The sequence below is a fragment of the Molossus molossus genome, unplaced genomic scaffold (genome assembly GCF_014108415.1).
Source record: "Molossus molossus isolate mMolMol1 unplaced genomic scaffold, mMolMol1.p scaffold_m16_p_11, whole genome shotgun sequence".
Classification (NCBI taxonomy): domain Eukaryota; kingdom Metazoa; phylum Chordata; class Mammalia; order Chiroptera; family Molossidae; genus Molossus; species Molossus molossus.
Genome location: NW_023425346.1, coordinates 40,601,580 through 40,615,269, shown reverse-complemented (window position 1 = coordinate 40,615,269; position 13,690 = coordinate 40,601,580). Strand labels below are relative to the sequence as shown.

The window sequence follows — 13,690 nt, the reverse complement described above, 5'->3', positions numbered from 1 at the left end:
GTACTCTTCCCAGAGCACTGATGAGGCCGCCGGGCATGAGCCCGCCACAGGGGCAGCACGTGGCCCGGAGACCACGCTCTGGTGGAAAAGGGTCATCTCATAACTTCCCTGCTGACAGTTTTATGATGTGTGATTCCTGATGCCATGGAGCAACTGATCTCCCTGTCAAAGTTTTCAAATTCCTCACTCCACAAAATTCATCACATCAGGAAGAGTTGCCTTTTCTAATATTTCCCGGAATAAATTCATTCCAGCAAAGTTAACAGTAAGGCAAGGTTTATGGGGAAAAAAGCCTATCATAATATATTCTACAGGTGTAGAATCAGACATCTCCCTGCAGAAATTAAACAGTGTGAGTCACACACTTTAGGTGAAAACATGACTATGGAGGGGGTGGTTCTTTAGTGCATTGGATCTTGGAGTTGAGGCTGAGAAGTTCTTTGATTGTTGGCAGAAAATCTTGTTTTTCATGGTCCCTGCCTCTGCTCCTGGCTGCTTCTAAGGCCTGCTTCTGGTAAGAGGCTGTTTCCCAGATTTGCAAATTCCCCTGACCGTCTGCGTAGGTGCTAGAATGTTGCGCTGCTCTTTCTTTTTCTTGTTGGGCATTTAGAATGACCAGTGGAATTACAAGGTGGGGCAAAAGTAAGGTTACACTGGTGAGTACGTAAAACAGAGTCTATCCTGTATTATTATTTATTTATGGTAATAATCAAAACCTGCATGTCTTTCCCCATATGACCTGTAAACCTACTTTGGCCCACCCCTGTATATACCATCCTACAGTTTTCTATTTGCCTTTATATCATCATGGGCTCGAACAGCATGACTGTCCAAACATCAGTAAACAACAGAAACATGACCGTCTACTGTGGCTTTTTCACTCTGTCCCAGGAATTGTGTGCTTTATATATAATTCCTTAAAGAGCCAAGCTGCACAAAATTAACTAACTTCCCATTCATTTTGTAGGCTTGAAATTTTATATGCTTTTTAAAAAGGATAACCAACATTTGTATTTCTAAATTTAAATTTACATTTTATTAGGCAAGTCTATTGAGGATTAAAACTCCACCATCATCTTTTTACATGTCATGTTGCACACATTCAGGGAACATGGCAGATACTCAAAAACACTGTTGATCAATCGATCTAACAGCTTCTATTTGTTTTTGGATTTCCCTTTTATTTCCTTGACTGTCAGACTTAGCTCTTAAGTATTATCAACCTTTCAAGCCTTGTCTTAAAACTCAGCATTCAGAAGTATCTTTAAGGTCTATAACTACATGGGGAGGATCAGAACAATGCTCTGGATCTTTCAGGAAATTTGTCAGCATAGTTTTGCCTGCCTTTCGCATGAAGACCCAAACAGATGGCTGATCCTACAGTCCTGGCTGTGGGGATGGAAGAGCCCCACTGCTGCCCCATCTCTTTGGACCAATGTGCCCGAATCCCCATTCCTCACAAGGCAAACAGAGAGGAGCAGTGTTGTCCAATGATAAAATGTTAAATTATTAAAAATATGTAACTCGGTAGATAAGCTATGCTACCTTTCAGTCAACTGAGTTGACTTATTGATCATAAACGTGTCTTACAGTACAGATTTCAGGCTTTCCTTTCTGCAACTTAAAAAAAATGTTCAAAATTATTCTTGACCAGAAAAAAGGGGGAATTCTATTTTTGCTGAGTCTGTGGCATTCGAGGGACCCACACAAAGGCAGCCATCATCTACAACTGAACATTATATTATCCCACTAACCCTGTACGCAAACAACTACAACATTTGGTTGCAATTAACTGCCCATTTTGAACATCAAAGTGAGTCTCAAGATACTGGCTTTTCTTCCTCACTTTCTATTTCAAAACTAAGGTTATGGAAAGCCAAATCAACCTATTCTGATCAATCAATATTGAACGAAGAAGGTTCAATTAAACTTAAAAGCCTCAGCTACGGAATGACTAATTTGGCTGCTCTACTCTGAAGTAAATGCACCCTTCGTAAGGACAGCCGGTAATACCTGTGTGCACTCCACTTACTAAGGCAGCAATAAAACAAAGTTTTCTCCACTTAGTCTATCTAGGGCTTCATTTAACGGGTCAGGAAGAACATTGCTAGAGCTGTACATAACGAATAGAAAATACACGAACTCCCAGATGTAGCAAGACTGGTGAGCAAGTACAGAGTCGCGGGATTAGCATTTCCCATCGTTATGATAAACCTCTAGCTCCAAGATTCTCACGCAAACTTTGCTTAAAAATTACTTAGTGGCACACTCCACTATCTCCTGGTTCCCAAAGAGAAAGTTAAAACTAAACTACAATTTGGCTTAGAAATCTTGAAGTGCTTATTTAACTTAAAGCAATTAGCTATTTGTTGTGAAGACTAAGAATATACATATGTGAACTAATTTAGAAAAAACTAGGGAGTTTCATGCATGTTATTGTAGAAAACACTTATTCTCTACCACAGGAAGAGTTACACACAAGCAGCCAACAATCACAATGAAATACTGCTATGAGAGATGAAAGTTTGTTCTCCCCAGAAAGAATGAATAAAGTCATTAAAATACCATTTCACATGTATCCCATGTGCAGAATTTTTAAAGAGCCTGAGTTTACAACTAGCTTTATAGCTTATTCTCACAGCCGACTGATCATTTTATAGTCAAATTAGAAGCTGGTTTTACTGATTAATTAAAATAATAGTACTAATTTAAAGAATGTATTTCTTAAAGAACATTAAAAACCAAAGAATATTTGGAAAATGCGATTTCTCTGGTAGGACACAAACATAACACTCTAAACAATTGTTTTTCTCTAATATGAAATATAAAAAACCATTAATTTTTACATAGCATTACAATTATTCCATTTCCAAAACACACACACACACACACACACCCCCCCACAAGTGTTCATGAACATTGCAAAAAGAAAAATAAAATAACCAAAAGTTCGAGTGCACTTCAAATATCGCCACTGCAATTTCTTTCACAAGTTAGCTAATTCAGTGTCTGTTCCTGATGTTCTTGTTTTGATCATGCTCTTTCCATGAAGTCCATGAGGTACATTAAACTCCCCAAGCCTTAGGGTTGAGGGGAGTATTTATTCAGAGAACAGATAAATAGGTATTTTTTTTTTTTTTAAATTCTTCACTTGAGGAAATTTTTCTACTCATTATCAGATGGAGTGGGAGGGAGGGAGGGAGAGAGACAGAGAGAAACATGTGATAGAGCCACATCGACTGGTTGCTTCCCGCACGACCCGACCAGGGCTGGGGACGAACCGCAAATGAGGTGCACGCCCTTGGCCGGAATCGAACCCACGACTCATTAGTCCAAGGGCCGACGCTCTAACTGCTGGGCTCAAATAGGTCTTGTGCTCCCTGTTCCTGGCAGAGTGAGCATCATGACAAGTCACTGTCGTAACCTCATGCTCCAGCTCTCCGGCCCGAACGCTTCCTGGTAGATGCATCTGTTCCCTCCCGCACTGTGCTCCTAGTGGGAAGTGCTGGCAGAGGCGCTTTCATTCTGCGCCCCACTCTAAAGGAGATACCTGGGCTGAGTCCTCGGAAGGCCTTGCCACAGCTACCACACAAGGCGGCCGGGACAGGGCACTAGAGCGCAGAGAACAGCGGTACAGCTCTCACGTCGGTCCTGCCATCCATCCCCCAAAGTGCCCAGCAGCCAGGACCGTTTCCCACTGGGGAAGCTGGTACTAGGAGAGGCGATTTGCCTGGTGCCACAGGGCTGGATGGATCTGTCCTGAGCCCACACTTATTTACTCCCCAGCACCATGCTGCCTCTCCCTGGACGTGTTCCCTAGTGTGGGAACCTCTGTGTGGTAAGACTGGACACCGTCAGATCTGGGTTGGAGTGCGAAGGGCAGGGAGAAGCAGGGAGAACCTTCTGGGGGGACCAGACCTGGGGGAGGAGCAGGAGTGGGGGAGCCTCAAGGCTGGGGCTGGCCTAGTAGGTGAGACGGGGATGCAGGCTTGGCTGGCAGGCAGGGAGGGGGGACAGGTGTCATCCCAGGGACGACAGTGAGGCCGATGAAGCAGGAGCAGCAGAGCCTACGTCCCAGGACAGCAGTTTAAGGGGATGTGATGAGGCCCTGAAGGAGCGAGGGGACGGGACGGAAAAGAGGGAGGGGAGTCCTTGCGACCAGGGTTGTAGCCTGGTGCACGCTGAGGGTGGCGTCAAAGACGAGCCACGAGTCGGGCAGTGTGAGAACGTGGTGCTAGGACAGAAATGAGGCAATCGAGGGGGGGTGGAAAGAGAACAGTGCAGTAAATGCCTGACATTTGTGGCTTCAGGTAAACACGCTTTCCACTAGGACTGGGATGCTGTGGACAAATCATGAAACTGAAACAGAATGGAAACACTGGAAAAGCCATTATCATCAGAGTGGGACAACGCATAGCTTTGGGTGGATCCCGAGGAGGAGAAGTCAAGGTGGTGTACAATCATTCCTGGGTCCCTCGGATGCTACCGTCTCGGCAGAGGTTCCTGAGGCTGTGCAGTGACCTAAGAGCAGTGGGACGTGCAGGCCCGGTCCTGGCTTCCAGTCATGGCTCACGGCTTCCTCTGTCCTGTCCCAGCTGCCAGGATAGGCCTGCTTGCCGCACCGATGCCCTGCTGTCTGGCATGGCCGGCCTCCTAGGTGGTGGAGTCCAGCCCAGCGGGTCTTGCTTTGCCTGGCTGCTCGGAGATTTCCCGCACACAGCTACTGCATACTCCAGGTCAGGCATGGCACGCTAACTCAGCCCAGTTGTGGTCACGGTGGTCACTATCTCCAGTTTCCGAAGAGGTGGCGTGGGAGTCCTTAGGTGACTGGGGGGAAGGACGCTTCCAGGAGCTGGCTAGCCACGTGCTAGCCACGACCGCCGCACAGGGCAGGGCCCCAGCCTGCACACTCCACTGGAAGGGGACTGCTCCCGCTGTTATCAGCTAAAGGACATGAGTGATAGATCTTCAGTCTTTAAAGAACATAAGGGTTAGCCTATGTTTCTGTGATCTGTCAGGTACAAAGGTGGATCACAGCACCTTTGAAAAGATCTCTCAATTTCTATAGATTCACATTTACATTTCAACAGATTCTTCTTTATTCTAGGTGATTTTCCAACTTCATGGTTAGGTTGAGAGCATTAATGACGTACTGTAGTCCCAAATACCTGGAAAGGCATTTCCACCGAAGATAAATTAGCCTACAATTTGGAAATGCTGAGTGAGATTGCCCGTAAGAGGGGCACTGGTTGTCTGTTAGGGAGCGGTTGTAAAAGTGACCGGCCACAGGAGGGGCCTCCTGAGCGCAGCCGGCGCAGAGGTGGCAGGGGGCAGCGCCAGGCCCCCGGTGCCGCTCTCCAGCGGACTCCAGCTTCCGACACGAAGTAGGTCATTTACACCTCGTTCCACAGCTGACTCCCCTGTTCCAAGAACTGCTTATTCATTTGTAACTGCACTCAATCTTCAGCCTCGTTGTTTGGTACCCGCAGAAATTTAAAATAATGATGCTTTTAGAATGCTCAAAAACTTGAAACTCATATTTCTTAGCTTAGGAACACTATTTAATCATCTTGAACAAATGAGTTCAATAAGAACAAATGAGCTATTTTGTTCAATCAAGAACAAATGAGTCCTTTTCTAATGACAAGATGTTCCCATTTCCCATCCACAGTCTGTAGCCTAGCGAACATTCATCTTATAACCCGACGTGGGAAAACCGCATTTCATCCAGCTTTCAATTTCAAGTACCTGTGTTTTCTTTCTTTCTTTCTTTTTCTTAAAAAGCAACCTCACCCTAAGCACCCACATATTCAGAAATTACTAAAAAACAAAAATAAAAAAATAATTCATTAGGTTTCAACCTGGAAAATGTGTTCAACACAATGAAGAAAACACAACTATCATGTTACATATCAGAGAACTGTTTTAATCAACAGCAACAGCTCAACTGTCTTGCAAAAATACACTTGGCAAAAAATGGTTTTCCTTTTATTTCCCCGTATAAAGATGTGGCCAAAAATGCAGGCCCTAGGCAGTTATTAAATTTAGAGCAAAGGCAAGGCATCTTAAAAAAAAAAAATTAAAATTTCATGTACTTAAATGTACATTAAAAATGCCAACTTGAAACAAAGGGGACTAAAAAGAGGCATTGGATTAATATTTACATAGAATTACTTGATATTAAGGATAATAGAACACCTAGCTTCAATGGGACAGTAATTTCTCCAAATAACACAATATGGTGACACACCAGTTCACTGTGCTTCATCATTCCATGATCCCAAGCTGACCGTAATTTCCACTGTAGAACACTTAGGCTACACCTAAAAAGTCCAAACATCATGCAAGGCTGGGCCAGGGTCACAGTAATTACAGAAGACACTGGCAGAACACTGAAATTGAAGGATAATGTTCTGCTTTCAAAGTGGATTTCACAGAGATGGGCAGCTGATAGTGAACACTGAGTGACAAGGCACATACACCCTGCTACCTCTTTTGAAACAGACAGACTTTAATGAGGATGGTTCAGATGGGGACACACTTTCCTGCTTAGAAAAGGATGGGAGGCTGGGTTTGGGCTATCAGGTCTTCTCTCGTAGGGCTGTTGCTTAGCAAAATGAGCTCCTGAGGGCTCATCTTCCTTGCCTTCTGAAGTGATGCTTAATGTCTCTGTGTTGCTTTTGAATAACCCTGCTGTTCAGCCTTAATTCCATGAAGTAATGAGCAACCTATCCCTGTGGGTTCGAGCAGATGATGGGCAGTGACTTGGTATGAAAGCTGTCCAGGGGATCCATGGATAATTGGGCAAAATGAATTCTGAGGTCCCCTCCAACCCTGCGACTCTGTAATTTAAAGACAGCTTATGAGTATTTGGCTTGAGGAAGAGTTCCTGAAAGAGCTCAAAGATCTTTTGCTGTCATGCTTTAAAACATATCAAGGATTAGTCACTCTTAAAATATTATTGAATATTAAGGTTAGTGCCATTATATTTTGGAACTGAGAAATGTGAACAGTAGTTCTTGTCTCCATTAATCTTGGCAAATATATGTATACATACAGCACACATATACACATCTATGCTAGATTTATATTATGACTTGGTACTTTTGTATTAGCTAGATAATGTTTATAAAGAAATTAAACTGAGCTGACATTTAGCCTTTTGGAACTGGAATTCACTTCCTGTGGTCCGGCTCCTTAACATGTGGCGATTGAGTGTTTACACAGTGACCACACCTATTTCAACGGCAAGGACAGGTGTGGTCAGAAGACGCTGCGTAAGTAATGAGTCCACATATCAGGACAAATTATTAGGGGCAAAAGTATATAGTTATAAAGCAATCTGTAATTTCTCCTACCCTACAATTATGGCCAAAAAATAATTCGTAAAGCCTAAAAGCTATTGGCAGCTGTTTCCAAAAAAGAAATATGAGGTTGTTTCTAGTTTTACACTGGAAGCTATACAATCTATTCAGGGAAATCAGGGAACTAGCTCTTTTGGAATTAGGGAACCCTAAAATCCTCCTTTCAAGGCCAGGACCATGTCTTAAAATATCTCGTGTTCTCAGCACCTAGTACTGTAGCCACACAGAAATGGTGAAATGCGGAAAGAATCTGAATGAGTATAAACCAGGAAAATTAGAACATAAAGGCTCTTAGTAGTGAAGTCTGGCTGTACTTCAATAAACTTGATTTATTCTCAAATGAAAAGGACATCACGAAATCTCCACACACTTTTCTTCCTGTTTATCACTACATCTTACAAATTCTTAGAGCTCAGCTCAAAAAAGTCCCTGCAGCAGTCTCTCCGGGGGGGAAGACAAAAACACTCAGTAACAAAACTCCAGCAGAGACCTATTCCTCCTATGAGAAGTAATGACAGAAAAAGCTGCACATTAAGAATGTGACAACCAAGTCACGATTATCTGTCTAGTTAATCAAAAGAGAATCAGCCTCAGCGTGCAGCTGTGGCGTCCGGTTCACTGCGGATCCCTTGGAGAGCTCACACGCACCAGTCGGCAGGCCCCCTTGTTGGCTGCACAGGTGTGTAACCGGGAGAAGATACTTGGACATTACATAGTATGTTCTAATTGATGGAAAGAAACATCAAACAATGAAAGAAAGCACTCACTGACTGCAATGTCTCCTCTATGCCTCCCTAACAGGGAGCTCGGGGTAACGTTTTAGGTGTTACTACAGTGATTGTGTTGACTTCTAGGATGGATATTATTGTTTTTCTTTCTTGATTTTAGAGAGAGTGGAAGGGAGAGGGAGAGAGAGATAGAAACATCAATGAGAGAGAACGCTGATTGGCAGCCTCCTGCATGCCCCTCACTGGGGATTTGGCCCACAACCTGGGCGACCTCTTGGTACATGGGTCAACGCTCAACCACTGAGCCACGCTGGCCAGGCTAGGATGGATATTCTTAATTCTATTTAGCTGCTTCTAATTTCCATTTTGTACTCACACACACATACATACATATGTATGCAGGTGTAAATAATTTATTTTTTGGTGTGAAAGGGTGAGATATCTCAAAGTATTTTAGAAATAGAGAGTACATACTAATAAATCAATATGTAATTTAGATGTATTAAAACATTAATATTCAAACTATATGAAGGAGGCAGTCCAATTCAGAGCCACGATTACACATGAAGTACACGAGCACATGTTTCAGATCTTATCTGCAGTGCAGGGTACTGTATTCTGAATACTAGTACTTCACGCAGAAGTTGATTCCTTTTAAGTATTAGATTCATGAGGGTTTGCTACGTTCCCAAGTGTTACTGAATAGACTCTGACAAAATTTGCAGCTCTGATTTCACAGTGGAAGTTAGTGGGGAATGGGGTTAATTTTGAAATAAAATGTTGTTAAAAAATATTTAAATTAAATATTTCAAGCATGAAAAATAGCATAGCAATTATAAAACACCCAGGTATGAACCATCCAGCTTTGTTAAAACATATTAATTGTTTTATTTCAAATTACTTTCTTTTTAAAGAAACAGAGTTGGATTATGCCCCTAATCCCAGTTTCTCCAACCGCCTCCAAGTAACCACTATTATGAACCTATTATCATTCCAATGAACTTTTTTTTTTATCCTCATCCGAGGACATTTTTGCATATATCTTTTGGAGGGAGAGAGTGAGGAAGACAGAGAGAGAAACATCAATGTGAGAGAGACACATCGACTGGCTGCCACCCACACGATCCCAACCGGGGCCGGGGACAAACTGCAACCAAGGTACGTGCCCTTAGCGGGAACTGAACCCGAGACTCTCCTGTCTGTGGACCGACGACGCTCTAACTGCTGAGCCAAACCTGCCAGGGCCAATGAAAACATTTTTTAATGCATGTGCATACATCAAAAAATAATTTAAAGTCTCAACCTGCATATTTAAAAAATTTATACAAATAGTATCGTGCTGCACTTAATTTGCAAATGTTTTTAAAGATTTACCTATGGTGCTACAGATACCTTTAACACACTTATTTTAACCCTTCTGTATGCTTTCATTGTGTGAATGTACTGTCATTTATTTAATCATTTTCCTACCAAAAAATACTCAGTATTTCCCACTAATGTGCTATTATAAATAATCTGCTGTTTATTTGCCCTCAGGCAGAATCGTTCTTTCATCTGAACCTCGAGCACTTCTGAGCCTAACTGAAGGTGTTGTGATGTCACTCAGTTCCTCCCGGTCTCTCTCTCTACACTAGCTCATCATGCCTTGAACATGAAATATTTCTCTAATTGTTCCCTCTTCTACACCCCCACCTCTTCTATTACTGATAGAGCTCAAGCTGTTATCCTTAGACTACTCACACACACATACATCCTCACAGGCCTCTCACACGCTAGGCTCATCCCCTTCCAATCAATTCTCCATCCTGCTACTAGCTGGGAGAATGAATGTAAAAGCCCAAACTGGCCAGGCCATGCCGACATGACTCCCACTGCACGCAGGACACAGATTCCTCATATAAAACCCCCTCATCAGGCGGGCATCTCTCTCTGGCCTTGTCTCCCTTCAGCATCTTCTGGTTGGTACTTCTGACCCTATATCCATCCCATGCTGGCTCTGAGCCTCAGTTAATGACCGGAAATATCTCCCCTGACTACCTAAGCAAAGCCTCCTCAATCTTTAGGACACCTTCAATTTTACATCAACCAGGGAACTTCCCTACCCATTCATTATCTGTGCTCCCAATGCAACCTTTAATGAGTCCTGGCACTTGTCGATTTTCATTGACATTCCGAAAACCTCCTGTGTTCCTCCCGGGTCTGAGCACTGCCTGAGGGCAGGAACCGTTCTATTCATCTTTACCTCCCAGGTCCTGGGGAAGTGTCGGAGGCACCAGCAGGCATTCAGACATGGGCTGAGCTGAAGTGGAAGGTAGCCAATCCATTAAGTATAGTATTTTATCTTCGTTAGAAAGGAGAGCCATTTATTTAAAAGATGAGATTTGCTATGGAATATACAGTAAAAAATGACATTCAGCCCTCAACAAACAAGCCATCTGTTAGCTGACACTTACGTATCAATAAACATGGCTGATCCCAGTAGCAGTGCAGTGCCTTCTGAGTCATGAGATTAAATTACACTCAGCCTTTGGCACAGTTGCGAGCACTGTATCATCTCCTACCTAGACCCTCCAGCTCCTCACAGGCATCACAAAAAGGGCTTAGTCTAGACGGTTTTCAGAATTTCCTCCAGGACAAGATCACATTCTTTACCCACCTGTAACAAGCTCCCTTACTTCTGCGTCAATAGATTTTCTCAACAGTCTCAACAAGGCAGGTATCCCACCAACATTCTTCATTGCTATTTTATTTTCATCTGTAGACTTGCCAAAAACAAGATTTCGGAGGGCACCACAAGCATTCTTCTGAACTTCCAAAACTCTGTGGTCCAAAAGGTCAACCAGATGCTTGATTCCCCCTAACCTACATACCTAGAATAAAAAATATTAGGTACCAGGCCTAAGTGACATGTGATTCAGCAGTGAGCAAACAAACGTCTGTTATAAAAAGATCATGGGAAATGAACAACTCCAGATCTCAAAAGGTTACTTTTTATTCCATATAAGACATCTTTTATAAACTTTAAAGACACCATGGAAGATGCAGCTCATTTCCTGGGGTCATGGCTTAAATCAGTGAAGGGAGACCAAGGTGGATTAGTGGCAGGTGTGGGTAGCACAGCCCTACTCCAACCCCTGAACACAAGGGATGCGCTTCCACTCCCGAGTGCAAGGAACAGCACAGCACAGCAAAGCTACATGCAGGGTAGCAGGTCACAGAGGAAAGGTCTTCTGACTACAGCCATTTGGTTTCCAGAATTGTTCCTTTAAGTTACTCTCTCTAAATTTTCTTCCACTTGTCAATTTAGTAACACATTATGTGAGTATATCTCGGCTTTATTTACTGCACTCTCCCTTAGGCCTGTAACTGGTATGTTATTTTCTATATTAAATTGATGAGAAACACTTATGTTCTACATAAAACTGCAGGGGAAAATGGCCTAAAATGTTAAAAGAAAGAATCTGTATGTTACAGGACACTAGCCAATAACCAATGATTCACTATGTGTCTGCAAATGCCAAAAACTTAAAATGTGAACTAAAATATTCCTATATGTTCAGCATTAGTAATGGTTATAAAACCCCTGTAATTTTACTTAATTGTATGTTGGCACCAATTTTGACCAGAATCTCATAAAATACATAAGCTCACTCATTTCAGTGTACTATAATTTTTATGTAATAAATTTCTATAAAATACTTAAAATATGTGGGTTAAATTGATTTTTGCTTCATGTTTTATGTATTTTTAAATAACCTAATGAGTGGACACATAATTTGAAAATGCTAAAAACACTCCAAGAAATATACTCATAGTTTTTCCTGAGAAATATGGAAATGCATAGTTAAGAAGTAACAGAATATCTGGTATCAAAATGTCCCTTTAAATGGACATCTGATATTTTCTTTCTTTTTTTAAAATATTTTTTTCTTTATTGATTTTAGAGAGAGAGGCAGAGGGAGAGAGAGACAGAAGCATCGATGAGACAGAACATCGACTGGCCGCCTCCTGCATGCCCTCCACTGGGGACCTGGCCCACAACCTGGGCATGTGTCCTGACCGGGAATCGAACTGGTGACCTCTTTGTGCATGGGTCGGTGCTCAACCACTGAGCCAAACCAGCCGGGTCATCTGGTAATTTCTTAAGCGCACAAGCAAGCCACTACTAAATGGAAAGGCCCTTTCTCTCCCCGGGCATCCCAGGCACGGGGGTCCTGTACCTCCATCTTCACTTTGTTGTCACCAAAGCACAGGTGCTGCAGGTAGGCCGCGGCGTTTGCCTGCACTGAGGGGAACTGGTGCTGCAGCATGTGAATGACTTCAGGCAACTCGGGGTCACGCCAGGCAAACTCCCTGCATGAGAAAAGGACAGCTTCAAAATGGAAAGCCCATGTTTTAATAATACATTACACAAAACATTTGGCATAAGAAAAAAACTCAGCTGAGACCAAATTGGGGGTTACAAAAATCCTTACACACACACACACACTACACACACACACAAATAATTTACCCCCTGATGAACATATGCAGAGGTCCAGATGTTTGGGGTCACATGCACAGGAAGAGATTCAAGGGGACAAAAGTTCTTAATACAAATAACGTTTTCACTTTCGTTTTCCTCATCTTGATTCTAACTCTATGCTTTTCTACCTATGGAAGAAATTCGCAAGTGCAAAGCTCAGGAAACATGTGCACTGTAGTAGGTGGGATGTCACGTTTGAGGAGAGAGGGAGAAGGGGTAGTAGGAATCTACAGATCGGTGCCAGCCCAGGAACTGCAACTGTTGTGGGCCTGATGAGTTTCAAGAAACTTCATGTTTATGGCAACTGTTCATTATAAGCAAGAAACACAGAAAATTATTTTTATAAATTTTATCAGTAATCCTATGTGCAGAAAATAGGAACATTGCTGACATTTCCTGATCTTTTTTTAAACGTGTGCAAATGTGCACGTGCACATATACAGGGTTCTTTCCAAAGAACTGGATTATTATTAAATAGCATTTAAAATTACATAAGTATTTATTCTGTGCCAGGCACCATTCTAGGCATTTTATCCAAATTAATTCATTTATTCTTATTGCAATCTTATAGATTTGGAGACTGAGGCAGAAAGGCTAGCAGCTTGTCTATAGTCACCCAGCTAGCCAAGAGTAGAGCACCATTTGAATTCAGGCAATCTGAATTCAGAGCCTAAAGCCTTACCAGCCTATGTTATCTATCCTATTTCTTGTATAACAAATATACAATCATACTTTTATAGTTTGCGTTTTCAGGTAACATCACATTATCAGAATTTTCAGATGTCAATGGATTGCCCCACATTTTGGAATCCTTTAAATGAGAATTTAAGTTTATAGCATATAACTTCATATAACAAATATACAATCATACTTTTATAGTTTGCGTTTTCAGGTAACATCACATTATCAGAATTTTCAGATGTCAATGGATTGCCCCACATTTTGGAATCCTTTAAATGAGAATTTAAGTTTATAGCATATAACTTCATATAGCAGACCAACTTCTTAACAAATAGTTAACAAAGCAACAAATTTACGGACTATGATTACCAGGTGAAGTAAACTGTTGATCC

At 42.2% G+C, this 13,690-nt stretch overlaps 1 protein-coding gene across 8 annotated transcripts in view; it reads right to left on the bottom strand.

Annotated features, from left to right (window-relative positions):
• The window catches only part of PKP4 (plakophilin 4), a 235,467-nt gene that overhangs the window by 26,048 nt on the left and 195,729 nt on the right, over window positions 1–13,690 (bottom strand). For all 8 annotated transcript variants that reach the window (XM_036253918.1, XM_036253923.1, XM_036253919.1 and 5 more), the window contains 2 exons: window positions 12,313–12,445; window positions 10,749–10,962 (listed from right to left, as the gene is read on the bottom strand). In XM_036253918.1, the coding sequence (XP_036109811.1) occupies window positions 10,749–10,962; window positions 12,313–12,445 (347 nt within the window). The remainder of the gene's footprint in view (window positions 1–10,748; window positions 10,963–12,312; window positions 12,446–13,690) is intronic.